Source organism: Hippoglossus hippoglossus, chromosome 20 (genome assembly GCF_009819705.1).
Source record: "Hippoglossus hippoglossus isolate fHipHip1 chromosome 20, fHipHip1.pri, whole genome shotgun sequence".
Lineage (NCBI taxonomy): Eukaryota > Metazoa > Chordata > Actinopteri > Pleuronectiformes > Pleuronectidae > Hippoglossus > Hippoglossus hippoglossus.
In genome coordinates this window covers 12646941-12665772 of record NC_047170.1, presented here as the reverse complement: position 1 = coordinate 12665772, position 18832 = coordinate 12646941, and the positions used below count along the sequence as shown (strand labels likewise).

At 38.6% G+C, this 18832-nt stretch overlaps 3 protein-coding genes across 5 annotated transcripts; all 3 read right to left on the bottom strand.

Moving 5' to 3' along the window:
* Positions 1 to 1784: 1784 nt before the first annotated feature.
* si:ch211-161h7.4 (muscle M-line assembly protein unc-89) lies at positions 1785 to 10645 on the bottom strand. Of its 2 annotated transcripts, XM_034572727.1 has the most exons (18): positions 10139 to 10444; positions 9198 to 9241; positions 9001 to 9065; positions 8772 to 8914; positions 8565 to 8622; positions 8253 to 8466; positions 8045 to 8134; positions 7840 to 7920; positions 7407 to 7586; positions 6607 to 7319; positions 5786 to 6125; positions 5583 to 5746; positions 4468 to 5092; positions 4318 to 4379; positions 3349 to 3489; positions 2508 to 2668; positions 2287 to 2377; positions 1785 to 2109 (listed from the first exon to the last, which is right to left on the bottom strand). In XM_034572727.1, exons 1-18 carry the CDS (start codon positions 10160 to 10162, stop codon positions 2027 to 2029), a joined length of 3279 nt encoding a protein of 1092 aa, XP_034428618.1. In that variant the 5' UTR covers positions 10163 to 10444; the 3' UTR covers positions 1785 to 2026. The 2 variants fall into 2 exon arrangements, with proteins under 2 accessions (XP_034428618.1, XP_034428617.1); XM_034572726.1 differs by having other exon boundaries at positions 5583 to 6125; positions 10139 to 10645.
* Positions 10646 to 10860: 215 nt separating this feature from the next.
* On the bottom strand, positions 10861 to 13887 carry LOC117754151. The gene is made up of 8 exons (XM_034572886.1): positions 13840 to 13887; positions 13257 to 13363; positions 12990 to 13134; positions 12640 to 12753; positions 12364 to 12508; positions 12025 to 12173; positions 11804 to 11943; positions 10861 to 11488 (listed from the first exon to the last, which is right to left on the bottom strand). The coding sequence occupies exons 2-8, from the start codon at positions 13354 to 13356 to the stop codon at positions 11337 to 11339; spliced, it is 945 nt and encodes a 314-aa protein (XP_034428777.1). The 5' UTR covers positions 13357 to 13363; positions 13840 to 13887; the 3' UTR covers positions 10861 to 11336.
* Positions 13888 to 14777: 890 nt separating this feature from the next.
* LOC117754150 lies at positions 14778 to 17766 on the bottom strand. 2 transcript variants are annotated; one of them, XM_034572885.1, is made up of 8 exons: positions 17715 to 17747; positions 17503 to 17612; positions 17180 to 17324; positions 16938 to 17051; positions 16130 to 16274; positions 15884 to 16032; positions 15659 to 15798; positions 14778 to 15527 (listed from the first exon to the last, which is right to left on the bottom strand). In XM_034572885.1, the coding sequence occupies exons 2-8, from the start codon at positions 17600 to 17602 to the stop codon at positions 15376 to 15378; spliced, it is 945 nt and encodes a 314-aa protein (XP_034428776.1). In that variant the 5' UTR covers positions 17603 to 17612; positions 17715 to 17747; the 3' UTR covers positions 14778 to 15375. The 2 variants fall into 2 exon arrangements, with proteins under 2 accessions (XP_034428776.1, XP_034428775.1); XM_034572884.1 differs by having other exon boundaries at positions 14779 to 15527; positions 17503 to 17616; positions 17715 to 17766.
* Positions 17767 to 18832: the final 1066 nt, after the last annotated feature.

Genomic DNA, 18832 nt, shown 5'->3' with positions numbered 1-18832 from the left:
TAAATAAGCGTCGGTTTGTGTGTTTGCGAGCAGGATTATGCAAAAACTACTGAATAGATTTTCACAAAACTTGGTGGAACGATGGGACATTGGTCATAAAATAATTCATCTGGTTTTGGCGAGGATCTGGACCAAGGAGCAGATCCAGGAATGTTTAATCACTTTTTTTAACATTGCTATTTTCACAGATTTCCCATAATTCTTGTAAATCCATCATCTTACGCAATTTTGATATTCTTTAGCAATTTTACCATGGTATAGAATGTTATATCTTATTCTTATGAATGTGTTCTTCATGCACCAGGTACTATACATTCGGTTGTATCATAAAAGCTTTCTATTCTATTCTATCCATTATTTGTATTTATTTTATTATTTTACACACTTCTCTCTATCTTACTTTTATTATTTTTGTCAGCTTCAACTTCTTTTTAATACAGATTTTTTATTATATTTCTTGCACCTCTTTTATTTTGCTTGAAAATTGTTTGAAACTGTGCTTTCTGATTTTAAATTGATTTTATTATAATTTTGTTTTTTTTACAGTCCCTGTACAGCACATTGAATCTACCTCTGTGTATCGTACTGTGCTTTATAACACTGGTTATTCTGAAGTGTATCTGATGAAAAGCGTTTGTTTGACTGCACCAACGTGTCACAAGCAACATATCTGCTCATAGACGAGCTTGATAATTGAAGAGGTGGGAGGCCGAGGCAGTGCACGCTCATGGCGCTCGCTGCAGCATCCTCCTCTCTGAAGGAGATCCTGCCCTGAGGCGAGTCAGACTGCTGGAGCACAGCGAAGACCAGACATTCAGAAGTGATGAATTATCAAAGTGACAGGCTCTTTAGAGCTCTGCGGAGGAGGAGGAGGAGGAGACTCAGTGTATCCCTTTGTTTTGTATTCAAGTCATGGATGTTGATTAGCTTAATTCTGGTGTCTCCATCAGGGAGAGATGGATATTTTACAGCCTCCAGAAGGAGACCGATCATTTTAGTAGAAGGACCTTCATTCAGACAGTAAATAATCTCAGTCACACATCATATATTACATTATTATTGTTGCAGCATCAGGGTTCTGGTTTCATGTTGGTATCAGTGTGTTATGAAGTATTCAGTGGTGTGGTCAGGGAAAAAATACAACATGGTCACTTACGGAAACATAATTCAGTCTTCATGAAGTGGGTCAGTGAATGTTTCATGACGACTCAGTGGCCACCAGAGGATGTTTGAGTCGCCGTGGGAACGTCACCGTTTCTGGTTCGTCAGACAAAACTGTTGCTGTCACAGGTTAAATTAAGAGTTTTGTCGACTGGGACTCACGAGTGTTTACATGTAACATCTTTTTTTACATTCAGTCGTACTATATTCTCATGTCTCAGTGCCACCAACTTAATGTAAGTGCGGTTAAATGTTAATGCACCAATTAATGATACAATAATACACATTAACTTTTGATCATTTAAATATATGCAGGAAATCCAGGACTTTTACTTGCAAGGACTTCTTTTGTTATTAAGTAGAGTAATAGTGGAGTTCTCTGTAATGCATGTAAAACGTTGATTGTAGAAATGATGCATATTCTGTCATAAACATCATGTTTTTAAATCACATTTTGTTCTGAATGTTGAGTCATTAACACAAAGTTTTGATTAAACCCAAACAGATCTTGTTTTGCGTCCTGACTTAAACCATATCTCAACAATGACACTGCAGCTGTACACTGACCCCTAGAGGCTGAAAACATGACATGCATAATTATAGGAAATGGTCAAATAAAACTCAAGGTAACAAAAAGCACTAAGATTTTATTTACAAATCATTTTCAATGTCTTTTATCAAATGCTTGGAGCACAGCTAACTTTAAGAACATAAAAAAAATTACAGCCTTTTTTCTTCTATTTACAACTTAAATTTCATTTTCAATACAGAATGTGAGTAAGTTTAAATACAAAGTAACGTCCCACAGCTCCAGTCTGGTTTTAACGTCCTGAGGCATCTGGTCATTTGAAAGGAACATGTGACTTCATTCGGAGCTTTCTGCTAATATCCTGGTGAAGTAGAGAACTGCGGGCTGAGCGGTGACGTTGTCTATGCTGTAGGCGTGTCCTGTGTGAACACAACAGACAAAACATTTACATTCACAATAAGACATGATACGTTTTACATATTAAACATCTAAGTCTATAAAATTACTCCAAAATGGTCAATGTTTTTTCCATTTCCCAAGTTTCCCAAAATTCATTAACTTAAGCACTAATGTAAGTGATGATATTATTTTCTTACCGCTCTGCACCATGAAGGCTTGTCCTGGGTGGAAGTGTGACTTCCTGCCATCGATGATTACAGCAACAGAGCTTGTTAATATGTTAAAAACCTTTAAAAACACAAAATTAAAATGACATGAACATCAGAAAGTTTAAGTATTTTAAAATCTTTCTTGTGTTCAAACTCAGGGAGGGAGACTAAGGGAACCTGTTTTTACGTGAGAGAATGAGTAAACTGACCGTGGTGGCGCTGTGATCCACCCACAGAGGTTTCTTCATGTAGGAGCCCAGCAGAATCTTTCCATTACAGATGGAGCTGCAGTTCAAATCCACCTGGAAGCCACAAACTCTGCCTTGATAGAAGTACCAGTCAAAATGATCCGGAGAGATCTCACCGTCATCTGTGATCATATTACACAGTTAAGATTATTCAAAGAGATGTCGAGCCAATAATTACATATGTTTTATAGCTTTTCTTTATAATGACTTAAAGATTTTATTTAAAATCTGTTATATAATAGATAGAAGTGAAAAAAAATATTAAAACACTTTATTAATGAGATATAACTGTGAGTTACATGAAAATTTGTTGTATCATCATCGGTATTGATGCAATGCGACATCAGTGTCCTTGCCCCACTTCCTGGTTCCATAAATTTCTCTTACAAGTTTCATTTTACTTTTTAATTAAAAGTAAGTGGGTTGATTCTTGCTTAGTCCCAGTGGCTAAATCCAATCTTTGGCTTCCTGGACACCTCTGATAACGTGTCCTTACAGAATATAGAAGGCGTATAACACAACACACTTTAAATATAATACAAATAGAGTTTAAACTTGTTCTGGGAGTAAACCTAAACCTGCTTGGCTTCATAAAACTGTGCAAATGGAACTCTGCCTAGTTTGTTCAAGACAAACCGTTGCCTGGACCTCGTTTCCGGAATACACAATCCCCCCTCCACTGTCACAGCCTGATCCTTCAAACACCAGCTGATTACTTTTCCGCTTATTTCATGTGTCCATAAAGTCAGTGCAAACACATGTATTAATTAATTCAAACAGAGGGGGTTTCGTATTTTCTTACCGTCGACAGTGGAAGACCAGAGAGTCTTAAACCACTCCGTCAGGTCGGCCTTGTCCTTCGGCTGCAGGACCAGCGGTTTGAGAGGAGGAGCGCAGAGATCCGACACCGAGAGCGCACCCGGGACGCTGGATGGCTGCGGAGCTAGAACAAAGTCAACGTAAAACAAGTTATGGATTTAAGCATCTACACAATCAATGATCAGATTTTTGTCATTCCTGTTCAAGTCAATAAGGTTAACGAGGAAGACGTGGTGATGAGAGCGACATGTGCAATTATCAATGCTGCTGCAGGTATAAATCATCATAAAAGGTCAATGTGCTTGATGGGAATATTACACACCTACATGTCAACTGTCAGATTCGTTAATTTCATTTTAATTATTCAATATTGACTTCACACTGACATTTCCCTCTGCAGTGTCTGGGATGAACTTTATATTCACTCGGTGTTCTCTGCTTCCCATTGGTCACCCTGGTGATGAGGTTTAGTTTTTTAACTTAATAAAAAGTCTTATGTATACAAGTTTGCAGCCTTGTACCGTGCGGCCCAGAGTGCATGTGTAACACACTGCAAGAAGGCAACACTAAACAAAATCCTCAAATGTGGAATCTCTCATTATGAACTGGACAAAATTTGAGAGCTTTATAATAACAGTGTTTCCCCCTAGTTGTTTTTCAGGAATGTCTTTTCAAATTATGCCACTTGTTATTTCATTGGCAATACTTTTGGTGGGGTTTTTATTCAGGCTAGTGCTATTATGGGGAAACCCCTGGATTGTAAGGAGTTGTACAGTATCTGTTGCCTGTACACTTTAATAATTGTTATTCCTTTTTGGAACAATTCGAAAATTGCAAAAAGAAAATAAAACCACTGAAATAATGAGATGAGAAAAAAGTCAAGTATTTGAATCTAAAAAGTATGAGTGAAATATACAGTTTAATTGAATAAATGTAATATTTTGAAACATACTCAAGTTCTCATACTCTTGAATCTCAATCATAGAGGACGGTCCACTTCTCAGGTCTTTTAACCTGCAACAAAAGTCCAAACAATGAAAACACATTATATTCAAAGACATCGACAAGAAGACGTAAATGTTTTATTTAAACTTTTACTTACGTGTTCTCTGGCTGACAGCTGCTGTCCTGTGGGGTATCATGTGTGGGGGGGCTGTTCTGTGGGCTCCTGAATTCACCAGCATCCACGCTGTGTGTGTCGATATCAGTCGGACTGAATGTAACACGCTCAATGACAGAAACCTCTGCAGGTTCACATCTGTTATTGTGACCTGTGCGTCTGCTGCTGACCACAGTCGGGGTCTCCGACGCGAAAATGTCTTTAAACGTGGCCAGAGTGCGTTTGACGGTTTTTGGAGCGAACATTGGCTTCGATTTCAGCAGAGGCACATCAGCTCCCCCTGGTGTTTTGGATGCGACCACCCTCTTGCCTTTTTTGGGAGTTCCAAGTCCAGGAGATCGGCTCGGTTTCTGTTTGGAAAGTTGTTTTCTCTCATTATGAGATTTGGACTCCTTTGGTTTAAGATGCTGAGGATGTGTGGAGACGCTCTCCACCTCCTCAGACATGCTATTCGTCGTCCACCAGTTACCGGGAGGTTTCCTCCTCCGTTTCTCTGGATCTTCTGCCTTGAGATGCTCCTGAGGTCCTCTGGGAGAGACAGACGCTGATGTGTCGGACATTTTCTCATTAGAGACATTATGGTAGACTTTCTGACATACCTGCTGCCCTGTAAAACAACACAAAGAACATCTTAATTAGTTAAACCTTAACGATTGTTCAGGAAACTATACAGGTATCAGATTTACCTCAAATGAACTGAAAACACATTTCAGTTGAAATTGTTAAGGCTTTAAGGTGAGGAGGACTTTGTTTTACATCAGATTGGACAAACCCCAGATGTTACCCAGAGGTGATGTGTAACTAAAAGCTTTCAATCAAATATTGTGCTTAACTACAATTTTAATTTACCAGTACTTTTATATTTAATGCTAATTTACTCTACAATGTTTGGTTAAATATTGTTACACAGAAAGAAGGAGCAGTGGTGATTGGGGTCATGTTTTAGATGTGCATGTCGTTATTCGTTCCAAAGACTAAGAAAAATCAAAAAATGAAAATCAATGGAGCAGAACATTGTTTTTTCTTCTCCCCTCTTCGGTTAATCGTTGTACGACCTCTCAGATTTACCCAATGACCTTTTAATGACCTAACCTTACCTGAGTTAGGATTGATGTCTCTCTCTTGAAAGACCATAGGGCTAGACTGCCCAAAATCCAGGTCCTGATCCAGGATGTCCTCCTCCTCCTCTGGCTGGTGCTGCTGCGCTTCAATCTGCTCCGTGTCCGTCGTGTTTAACACTTCATCTGTCGCTCTCATTTTTTTTGGTGCGTCTCCTCCTGCAGGTCTGTTTTTGTTTTGTCTGGTTTTCTTTGCTTTGCCTTTAGTTGTGTTCTGACTGATCGACGTTACGGGCCGTTTTTGATTTCTTTTCTTTAAAACTTTGACCTTCTTAGTCTTTACAGGTGAAGCTTCTGCTGCGCTGGGCTCTTTGCTGTGCTGTTTGGACCTCTTGTGTGTGAGGTGGTTGTCTGGGACCTTGGTTTCCTCTGTGCTCTCAGGACCGCTCATCCACCACTGTCCAATTGGTTTTCTTCTCCTTTTCCCAAGAATCTGACTTTCTTCAGACGAACTCGTTTCAGTCACAGCGGGCAGTTTGTTGTCCTTTACTGTTTGTGCGTCAGAATTCATGATTTGTTTGTCTGTGGAACAGAAAAATATTGAATACAAGTTTACAAGTTAAAAAAGCTGCTTGAACCGTTAAGACCGATTGTAAATAAAGGGAGGGGGGAAACTTTTCCTAAAAAATTTAAATACAACGATTTTAATACCTTTTTATTTATCTTGGCTATTTGAGTGGCCGATTTATCAATTTGCAGATTTAAGCTTTTCACAGACATATCGCCAAAAATTCCATTTAACAGAATAAACAATGAAAATGTGCATTTATGTTTCCATATCACAAAAAAATGTATGGATATTTTCTTAATTCAAGTTCTACAGATTTGGGTGTATTTTTGTGTAAGTTATTAATGATAAAGTTTATGGTTAAACTGTAAAATATCAAGCCTCAATTACTTTTCTTTGTCAAAAGGGTTTTTAAGTGACATCTAAGAAATCATTGCCAGCTGAATTTAAAACATTGGTATCTTTTACTTCAACAAGGAGGTAGGAGGTTATTACCTGAAAGAGAACCCAAGTCTTCAACATCTCCAGGTTTCTTGTTGTTGTGATCTTCACTTTGTTCCTTCACTGCCTCATCACTCGCTGTCTCCTTTATGTCTTCGGGACTCTGCGTCACTTTCCTGGTCCGCTTTAATGATTTAGTCGTGTTCGTCTTGGCCACTTCTTTCACATCTTTTGAAGACTTCACGCTTTTCTTCTTTGTCGTTTTCTGAGAGAGTTTTTCTTTACCCGTTTTCCTGCTGGCCGTGTCTTTAGGTTCCTCCTCTGCCTTGTCGCTCTCTTTCGATTGAATCTTCTTGAGTTGTTGTTGCCGTTTCTTTTTATTTGGCTTCTCTTGTTCCTTCGAGTCACCCGCAGGAAGATCTTCAGGAGTGGTCAATTCATCCTTATCATTTCCAGGCACAGTCACTTTATTCTTCTTCTCTGGCCTTTTCTTCCTCTGTGTTGACAGATCAAGAGGATGAATTCCCAGTTCAGTCTTTTCTGATTCCACCTCTTTTTGGCCAGTCTCCTGCGGACTGTCCTTTGTTGCCTTGTCTGTTGAGCTGTCTTTGTCTGAGCTGTCAGTTCTGCTCTGCTTCTGTCTCTTACTTGTGGCAGTTTTACTCGGGATGGTGAACCACAGAGGTGCATCATCCTCCAAAATCAGGAAATCGTCCTCTGGCTCGGGAGGAGGAGGAACTTTAACTGGTGTCAGCGACTTCCTGCCACTAGAAGAATATTGAATTATAGATACATTATTATAAGCTTTTATATTTGGATACAAAGGTTATTCGTGTACTCTCCTCTAAACTCACCATGCAGGTTTGGACTGTCCAGCATCTCTGAGCTTCTGTAGAAATGCTGACATGTCGTTTCCCACGCGGGTGGACGTCTCACCCAGAGACTGACTGTGAACACTTGTTGACTGTTTGTCAGGAGCTGTGAGTTCAGGCTCCCGTGTCACTGCTCCAACAGGTTTGTCTGTGCTTTTTTGTCTGATAAAAAAAGGAAATCAGAATCGGCTGAGTTAAGTTTTGTACCTAAATTAAAAATACCACAATAAAAGAATTAATGTGTGATTTACATTTATTTAATCCACTCTGTTGAAAAAACATTGCCTGCGATATGGATCCAAAAGTAGCCAGCCAACAGGTGGATATTGTATCATATATCTAGTATTGTTGGGTCACTGGACTAAAGTAAAACTGGAAAATAATAACAACATTTTAAAAAGTCACCACTTCTTACCTCTGTGTTTTTCTTTTGCACTCGAAAACGGCTGTTTGTGGTTTCTCGTGTGTTTTTTCTGTGACTGGCTGACTGTCTTTGCTGCAGAGTAAAAAAGTTTAAAAAAAATGAATATTCACATGAATATTCGTATGTTGGTACATTAGATACTGATGAAGAGCTTGCAGTAAACGAATCATTCTGTAGAAAACTAGAAAGTCCTTACCATGACCCGTCCACCTTGTTTTTGTGAGTGGACACCGTGGGTCTTTTAAAAGCAAACTTGCTTGGAGGCGTATCCAAACCAGAGTCACCACTTGTGAGGACGAGAGGATTATTGAAGAGGAAAAATGAGATAGAGATAATTGAGTGAAAATTTACAGACTCAAATCCCACACTTTATACCAACAACACTGTCATTATTTATTTCTTACATTATTTCGGTTACGTGCCCATTGACCTGGGGTTCTTGGATGGTTGGCGGCTGCATCTGTGCCTCCTCCTTTTCTTCCTCTCCACAGTCAAAGAGGATTGGAGACACAACTTGTTTTCCATCATTGTTCTCCTCTTCTACATCCACTACACTCACAATTTTGTCAATAGGGCTGGATGTCTTTACTGGCTCATGCAGTTTAAATAAGTCTGAAACTGCAACACAGAAAATAAACACACAAAAATATTCAACACGTTTAATATGAAGTAAATTCAGAATTTAAGTATTTCATTGATTCCTTTGAATAGCTTACCTATGTCAAGTTGAGGACTGGGTGGCCTTATGGCAGGATGGGCAGCTCCTTCAGGACCCTAAATAATTAAAAACATACATTTTAAAAGTTCAACATATTTAAAAGGGATCTAATCATGTCTATTTTAAAAGAAATGTACAAGCCCATTAATAGATGAAGAGGTGATACTGAATCTATCATAGTCTACGTTTTGACCATTTATTTTACCTTTTCGCATGGTGGGAGTCTTTTAGATTGGTGTCCCTCCTGTGGAGCCGGTGAAGCCGCTCTGTCACTGTGTGGTGTCCTGGTATCAGAAGTCTGGATCAGAGGAGAAGTGGACAACAGGCCATCGTCACATGAGGGTGAATCTGAAAAGAATTGTGAAGTACAAGTTAATGTAATAAAACGCAGAACTGACTGAGAAATAAGCAAATGAATCACATACACAACTCACCTAAGTCATCGAACATCTTATCAACATCTCCAAGTGTCATGGTCCCCGTCCATTTTTTAGACCCACTGAAAACACAAATATCAAGGTTAAAATAAAAGGCGGAAAACTTTATAATGTCAGATGCTGAACTCACACAGCACATGAATGAATACTGTGAGTATTTTAAACACAAAACACATTTAACTTTTCAAACCTACCTGTCTTTGTTTGTAAGGTAGCAGAGCTTCCTCTTTGGTCGCCTCTGTGAACAGACAGCAGGTACAAAGAAAGTTAGCTTTGCATTTTAACTGTGAAGAATGTTTGAAAATTAGACAAACTATGAATACTATAATTATTATATATTTTATTAAATACACTATACAAAAATGACTGTAGTCTATCATCTAATGCAAAAATGATTGATTTAAAAATATCATACGAGACTATATTGATAATCATCCCAACAAATGTCACAATATAAACATTTATATTAATAGTTTTTAAGACTAATTTCAGCCTCTGAATGAAGGTTGTAATATTTAACTCTAAATACGGAGGCCGCCATGTTTTTTTTTTACAGTAGCCCAAACTGATCAAATTAAAGATCTTTTGAGTTTCAATGAGAACTGACGGTTTCCACAGGTTTCCTGTTTGGAAGGGGAGGGTGAGGTGAGGGGGTATTCAGCTGCAACATGCAACTTCACCACTAGATGTCACTAAATTCTACACCCTGAACCTTTAATATCATACTATTACACTATATTATATTTACAACTTCCCTCGGCACCTTTAGCACCATAACTAAACTATAGCTGTTACAGAAGTAAATCTGATATATATATATATATATATATATTATTTGGATGCTAATTCGATATTACACAATACAATACAACAACAACACAGACCACAGCGACTCAAACAGCTGAATCAACATCTCTGAAAACGGTTAAAACAAGACCTGGTTAATCTTCATGAAGGTAAACAATGTTCCGTGTGATCGTGCTGTTGGTTTTTAGCTCTTCCACAAGCTCAGAAGACTGAGTGTGGTTTGTTCCCTGTGGGTTCAGCCCCCCTGTCTCAGTCCTGGCTATCGCTACGTGTTCTCATCCCTTCTCCTCCAGCGCCACACGAGCACAAAGAGCCGCCTTCCACTCACCAGGGTGGGGTACTTCGTCTCCATCGAGTCTTCTTCTCAACAGTAACGTTACATGAGTGTTTCCCCCCACAGCGCGAGCCCAGCTAGCAGCTAGCTAGCTAGTCAACAACAACATTTTTTTTTAGCATCTCCTGTTGTTCCGGTTAGAATCGCGTTAGCAGACACGTACACACTCATTCAAACACGTGCGGACGAGTTGTTTCACTCGCTGGAGAATTCAAGTTGGCGTCAAACACAACAATGGCGCTGTTTACAATTTGGATGTGGCCCGCGCATTCTATTGAGGGACATTCCGTCCCCGAGTCAGATCTGTCAGGCAGCGCGGCAGCGGGGGTTTTGCCAATTTGGCTGACCGTGCTCAGTATCTGCCTAAAGATTTGATCTATAACCAAATATAATATAAATTGAGTTTAGTTAAAGTATAAAAATATAAACCATCGCAACGATTGACATTTATCTTGTGGGCAAAACCGTGCATGCCTGCAAGACTAAGTTCTGGGCAATTACACCTGCTCTTCTTTTTCTTCTATACTTTATTTTCCAACCCAAAGGACGATTTGCGTTGCTGCCCCCTTCAGGTGAATAATTGTCATGACAACCTAAATAAATGACGAGCAACATCCTGATATAATAAAAATACTGAAGTTACAAAACATGGGACAAAATCCCTGAAAATGTATATTCTAGAAAATTTATAATTTTTATTTCGTTTTCCACAGAAAGTCCTCAACCAGTAAATCCTTTACATTGTTTCAATCTTCAACTTTTAACCTTTCCACCCAACACAACAAAACAAAACTGCAAATTTCTAAGAATATGTGATAACGCCCATGATGTTTATACTTTTACAGTTGACACATGCAGTGTATAGTGTTGTAAGAATCTCCTTATCGCAGTTTTATGGGTGGTGCGAGCAATCAGTGTGTTAGAAAAGAGCCATAAAAGGTCCAGGGAGCAGTCATCCAAAGTTGAAAAAAATATTGCCGATTAGAACAATGCAAATTATGGCGTATTGCATTTTATAACTTACTACACGTTATGAAAAATTGATTAAAAATACATCAGAATTAGCTAAATAAAACATTTGGCCTCACGATTACTAACAATGTAATGTGAAACAACTGCACATATATTCTCAATGATATGTGACATGAAATATCAATGTTTTTTATAGTAAGACTGTAAAAAATAAAATGGTTTAGCGAAATATCTTCTTCTGCTTCTGGGCGATATCCATCGGCTCCATGGCATCTGCACTGGCGTCTTCGTAGAGCGGCTGTTTGATGTGTCTCCAAACCACCAAAGAAATCCTGACGGCAAACAGCACAGAGGCGACGGCCAGCAGCACAACTGAAAGATCAAAATGCAGTCATACAACTTTTTTAACTGATATTTGTGGCTAATAAAATTGCAAATGCATTTTTGTATAGGGTTTCACGTTACAAATTTGATTTAAATGTTAGTTGTATCTCAAATGTGATTTAAGTGTATTTACTTCAGCAAATAGTAAAAGGGTAGTACTCAGTATTACAATTTTTTCCTTTATATTGTGTTTATTTACTCTTATAACCCACCCAAATTTTTTTTGATGTGATAGATTATTATTTCTGTTTTTTCACATATAATATATATATATATATATATATATTCTCTACGGTGTCTTACCAATAAAGATGCCATTGACTCCGGGTGACACCTCATCATAGTTTTTGTCCAGGTTTCCCGACAGAGCCCAGATCACAACAGGGTAGATGATGAGGATGTACCGCACATGTTTGTCAAGGACCAAGTTTTCCAAAACAAACCTGTGAAAAATCCAACGTAGTACTTTAACTACAGAATCTCACTGATGTACACTTGAGGTTTTCCGGGCGAAGAAAACTTACCATACGAGCAACACAACAGATAAAACAGAGTATGAGATGGTGGCAGCGTCTGTTGGAGACATCTTCACTTCATACGTCAGTACAATGGTCAGGTTGATCAGAGTTGCGATGGTTGTCCATGTTGTGTATATCGCCACACCGTTTTGAATCTGCCAATAGAGTATTAATAAGTATTTTTATTTCAAAATGTAGAGACGATTGCTGAGAAAAACACTGCACTTAAATTTACGGTGGCCCTGAAGGACAAATCACTTGACAAATACACTTTAGGCATATACCATTTTAAAACCTCAGTATTTACGCTTAAAAATGCAAATTCTGTTCATTTTTTATACTAACCAACACACGGATGAGCCACAGGTCGACTTTGTGGTATTTCTTGAGCCAGGGTCCGTAAACATTAAGGCCATGACAGATAAAGCAGATCATGGAGTAGTTTGTGCAGATGACCAGGATGAGAAAGACCAGTGCAGCGATCATCATTCTTGAATAAGGGACAATAAACAACAAGAGGAAGACATAGTTAATTTTACTGTCTGATATGTAAACCTATAAAATGTACCACAACAAGGTTAATGCACAGAGAACAGTCAGAGAAGCCATTGAAAACCTCACCCTCTGTCCCACACGACCAGCCAGCCAATATTAAAACACAGATTGAGGCACCAGCTGATGAAGAATCCATAAGGTAGCACTGGAGGGTTGCAGTAAACGTAGCCATAACCATTCCTTCAAAACAACAAGACAGAGTTTAACATTCAATCTATGAGAACTGCGATTTATTGTCAGTTTAGTCAAACTCTTAAAGGTACTGACACTTGTTCAATTTCCTTCAAGTGAATATACTTCAGTGACATCTCAAACAGGCAATGGTTATGTATTTTATATTCCCACAACTTGCTATCATCACATAAGAGTTGGCCTTATTTTAAAGTTTAGAAGAAATATAAAGAGTTGGTCTCAACTTTCTGCAAAGAGCGGAGACGATGTAGATGATCATGGCTGTGAGCCAGACATAGATGACGCTCCAGATGTTGAAGGTCCATCCTGAAGGTGTGATCTGGGTGTCAAACACCGCAGACACATTGGCTGTAGTGGTATCATAAGGACCTACAGGAAAGATATAGAGAATTCATGTTCAACTATTATTTGTGGTTAATCAATGATCCCACAGTGTCCATTAGTTATGTCATAGAGAAGGTTGCTAAAGAAGAACAGGATTTCCGACTCACCGATCCCAACTACTGACAGCGCATTGAACACCAAGCTTATCCCATAGCCGACAACAGAAACCACTATCGCAGCAAGACGTCCAGAATCATGCTTTGCCATTGTAGCACTGTCATAAATGAAAATTACATAAAAATAGTCAAGATGTTTAGTTTGCACAAGGGGCATATGCAACATGTTGAAGAAGACATTGTAGATGATATAAGGCTCATTCCGTTTATGGGCGAATAATCTGGTACAACTCGGATAGATTGTTTTTCTTGAGAAAAGGATGAAAAGTACAGAAAAAAAAGTACTGAAATATCCTGAAGAGAGACAGTTAATCCCCTCCAACAGAGAAAAGTTATAGCTTTTTCTTATAACCTCCTCTGAAGTGTATCACCAGGAAACCTATACAAAAGTTTGAAGTAAATAATTTTTAATGTTCAAAATTCAAGGACCCAATTGGGTCAAGTTACAAAACGATGCTTGTATAATGTTGGACTGGATCACGTGCTGCAACAATAGGCTGCATCTGTCCAGGATAATAAAACATTGGCAGCTGAAAGACTTGTTGAAGACTCGATAAAGACTCGGGAGACGTACCTTTCTCTGCTCCTCCCTGTGTGAACGCACTCATCAGAGTGAAACAGCAGGGACTGTGCACGGGAACTGCCTGTTTTATACAATAACTAGTTGTGTAAGAGGAAGGCTTACGACCACTTGTCGCGTGTGTCTCTTATCTCGTATACATTTCTGCATCACTGCCTTGGCTCATAAAAGACAAACTGTCTATATTTGTACCTTGGCCTCTCAATTAATAGCAACATTACAATACATTTACACTTTTATATAAGAAGAAAGTTGTATCATGATACATATTTTATCCTCTAATTAAATGTGTAAATTAAAATAAAATGCAGAAATTGTAACAACTGTATTTGTTGAATCACTAGAGAGTCGGGTACTTTGTTATATTGGTCCACCTCAATATTTAGTTTTCAATGAGCAATATTCCTTGAATGTTTTAAAGGAAATGTTGAAAAAACGTAAACTTGACTTTGACCCTCCTGAGCCAGTGATGATAATCAATCAGTAGTAATCACTGTAGTTATCACAGAGGCCATTCAGACACTAAACCAGCTCTATTTTTTTCATAAAAACACCTTTAAAAAAGAGCTCAACACCCAATGGTCCTGTTTATGTTGTTTTCGTTCATTCATTAAATTAAATACATTCAGCACTCGTATAAAAGTATTTAATGTTTTTTAATTTATTCATCACATTTATTATTGTATTAGTTTTTCAACATTATTTCTCAAAAAGATGTATAGCACAGTAGTTCAGTTTATAACACTACTAATAATAATAACCTTTAATTAAATAGCGCTTTTCATAGCATAAAATGCAGCTCAGAGTTCTTTAAATGAAAAAGGTTAAAGCAGAAACTTAAAAACAGACAATAAAGAATGTTAAAACAATAAAATCTGTGTATGTGTGTTGAAGTTGATGTTTCAGAGGCGGACAAAGAAGAATTACTAAACACAGAAAAACATTATGACAAGGCTTAGGGTGGAGTGAAGTACGTACAAACAATGAGTCTGGTTAAAGTGTCAGGCAAGTACAGAACAATAAGTAATAAACATGTAAGTAAACATGCAGCGGAGGTCAGAATATGGCAGCACACAGTAGCATGATTTGATAATATGCAGTGTGACCAGGAAGATAATTCGTCCTTATGATGTTTTATTGTACTGTTTATCTTACAGTTGTAATATTTATCATCCCTCCAAATCATTTCACAAAGGCTTGAAATTGAGGAAAACATATATTTATTAAAATAGTGCAGAAAACAAAAGATAAAATTCATGAACAAAAACAAAAAAGTAACATCACAGTCGTTATATTTCTCTGAAAAATAGTGGTGAGATGTTAAACAAATGTACAAAATGTATTATAGTTAATGAGATTCATCATCTTGTAATTTCATATCACATTTATATTATGAAGCTTCCTCCTGTGTCCGCAGCGTCCCCAGGACAAAAGTCATCAGTTACAACATGTTCAGAGCTTTTTAGAAGTGCAGCTCAAACAGAAACCACACTGAGTCGACACACATCAGAAAAACATTCAGCTGCATCGTCACTTAAAAATCGTTTTCTGCTTCCCAGCGATCTCCATCGGACACATGGCCTCAGGGTTGAGATCTTTGTAAAGGGGATTTTTGATTTGCTTCCAGACGAACAAACCCACCCGTGTGACAAAGAAGGCGCACGCGACGGCCAACAGGGAGACTGAGGAAAAGCAGCAGATGTGTGTGTTAGTGTGTGTGGTATGCTGTTGTACATATAGACTGAATGCAGACAAGCGGGTGATTTAAACAGGTATGATGAAAATAAAAACAAAAACATGCAAAATTCCTCACCAATGAAGATATTATTGCGAGTTGGATCTTCGGCGTTGTAGTTTTCCATGAACACGCCGGTCAGCGCCCAGATCACAACAGGGTAAATGGTGAGAATGAACCTCACATGTTTGTCCAGGACAGAGTTTTCCAGGATAAACCTGTGGGAGACAAACACATTTAATCCAGAAATGTGCTTTTTATATTAATCCATTCATTTAATGTATAACTCCATTTTTCTCTCACCACACAAATAACCCCACAGTCAAAACTGAGAGGGACACAGTGGAAGCATCCGTCTGGGACATGTTTGCATTATAATTCAGCACCACAGCCAGGTTGATCATGGACGCAATGGTTGTCCATGTTGCATATATGGCAACACCATTTTGAATCTGCAGTATGAAAGAAAAGAGAATATATACGTTTCAGAAGATGACCATTAGGAGAATAGAGTGGGCGGTGGGAGGCAGCAGGTATAAAACCTCTCACCAACACACGGTGGAGCCACAGGTCGACGTTGTGGTACTTGCTGAGCCAGGCTCCATAGTTGTTGAGGCCGTAGCAGGAGAAGAATATCACCAGGTAGTTGGTCAAGGCGATGAGGATGAGGACGACCAGAGCAGCGGGTATCAAGCTGACCGAGACGACAATGTGTTACATTACATGTGATCATCTCTGCAGATTAACTGGACAACACAAAGTTTAAGCATTCCAATCTTGGTGCTGTCCAGTAAAATAAAGAATATTCGCATGTATAGCCTCTTGTTATATAGATGATCTTCTGGTTCCAGGTTCTTTATTATCCTCACAACAATTCCTCTATGTCCACGTGTCATATCTAAAGACTAATGGAAACCAATCTTTCTCTGGAACAGTCTCCCTTTCTACATCAGGTCTTTTTAAATCTCTTAATCTTGCTTTTCATTCAGCTTGAGTCTGTTTTATGATTCTGTTAATGCCTTTATCTCACTTTATGTCTTAACTTTTCTTCTGTTCTGTTAAGTGTTCTTTTATCCGCAAATTTAAAATCTAGCATTGTTCTTATCTAATCTTTTATCCATGGTCATGTTGCTTTCTTTTACCATGATTGTAAAGCTCAACTCAACTGTGTGGATGTCCTTCTTTTCAGGTAAACTTTATCGACACATATAACCCTTCCAACAAAAAACATATCCAACATTTAAAGGAAGGATCCCTCCTCCAATAAGTTTCATATGTACAGGATGGACCAAAAAATAACACAAAGACATAAACATAGATATGAAAGACATCCATTTCAACAAACGTCCCGTCTCACCTTCTGTCCCACAGGAACAACCACCCTGTGTTCAAGCCCATGTTCAAACACCAAACCACGAAAAATCCATGTGGCAAGACAGCAGGGCTGCAGTAGACGTAACCGTAAGCATTCCTGAAGAAATAAATCACATACACAGGTAAATAGATCACGGATAAGGAAACAACATTCCCCAGATTCAGTGTGGGGTAACAAAGATAAGCTGGTTTTGTAGAAAATGTTTCGTTTAGTTGGGTTCTTACGTCCTACAGATGCCAGATAAGATGTAAACCACCACTAAAGCCAGGAAGATGTAAATGATTGACCAAATGGCAAAGGTCCATCCTGAGGGTGTGATCTGGGTCACAAACTCATCGGAAATGTTAGCGGTGCTCCGCAAAAATGGATCTGAGGGACACAAATTCAAAGGTGACAAGTCCCAGTGCTGAAACCAAATCACTGTAATTTCTTTTTACATAATCAAAGTTCAAAAGATGCAACATTATCTCTACAGTTCTATAATTAAAACTTTATTTATATATGAAAAAAATATGTGTATAAATGGAGCATTAGGAGTTGTACTTACATATTCCCGGCCCTGCCAGAGCATTAAAGACTAGAGTGACGATGAAGACAATCAGTGACAGCACCAGAGCAATCAGAAGGCTGAAGTTATGTTTCGCCATTGTGGATAACCTGTCTAAAAATACAAGTATTATATATTAAAACACATTACAATATGACAAACTAGTTCTAGAAATACCACGTTGATAATTTAGCATTAAAACAGAATTTTACCAGTATTAGTGTGAATAACGAACCCTCTGATGTCCCGGTTATTGTGCGTTCCTGGATGAAAACAGTGAAAATGCAACACAAAGACTGCAGCTTCCAGGGAGGGGCTTTTATTTCATAGAAAAATGCAGGTTGTGTAACTGTGTAGCTTTTATGGCCCCGCAGCACGTGTACATGTGTGAAACTGAGACATCCACATTATGAGACTCCCCTCATGTGCCCTCGGTTTTCATAAGATGCGACTGACTCCACCTTATAGCTGTGATACATAATTCTAATCATTTATAAAAGCCAGACTTTGTCCCGGTGGTCGTGTTTGGTAACGGGCCTTTATCAGCACAGCCGGGCAGGTTAGACCAGGTAAGAGTCCTTTTCATAAGAAGCCAATGAAAGTGAAGAACCTGTGATGAAGTGTTGGCCCGCTGCCAGCTGGAGATCATTCATCATGGAGGAGGGAGACATTTCAAGGGCAGTGGGTGGAGGGTCCGCAGGTGAGAACAAACACCGCTTCAATCGGAAAGTAAACGACAACAGAAAAGAGCCGATAAGACCTTCATTACTGAGTCAGTAGTCGTGCTATAGTTACACAAGCAGAGAGTGAACATGTGGAGCCATGAGGTCACACTCTGTGCACAGACAGAAGACCCCACACTCAAATAAGTCAAAACTCAAAAGAGATGCTTTTTTTTTTTTGCATCTGTTGTTAGTTGTTTTGTGTTTCTTTGTTGTCATTTTCCATCTCTGTGTGGTCTTTATACAATTCTTTGTTGTAGATTTTCTCTCTCTTTGGACCACATGCTTCAGTTTTTAGCACCCCCCCCCCCATCAACAGCCACACTTACAAAAAACTGAATCACCATCACGTGTATCTGATGAATAGTCTGTATAACACATGTGAGAATAGTATGCACAGTCACGCCATTTCACATCTTTTGTCCACACAGTGTAAATACTGTGTAAACATCCCTGAGGTTTTACAACATTGTAATATTTCAGTTTCAGCTCATTTAACCCTGAGCATCGGATGTTTTACTCTGATATTGTGATAAAGTTTCACTGCTTTATTGTATTTATACTTAGAGAAAGATGCCATATGCTGAAATTGAAAAGAATGACAAGTT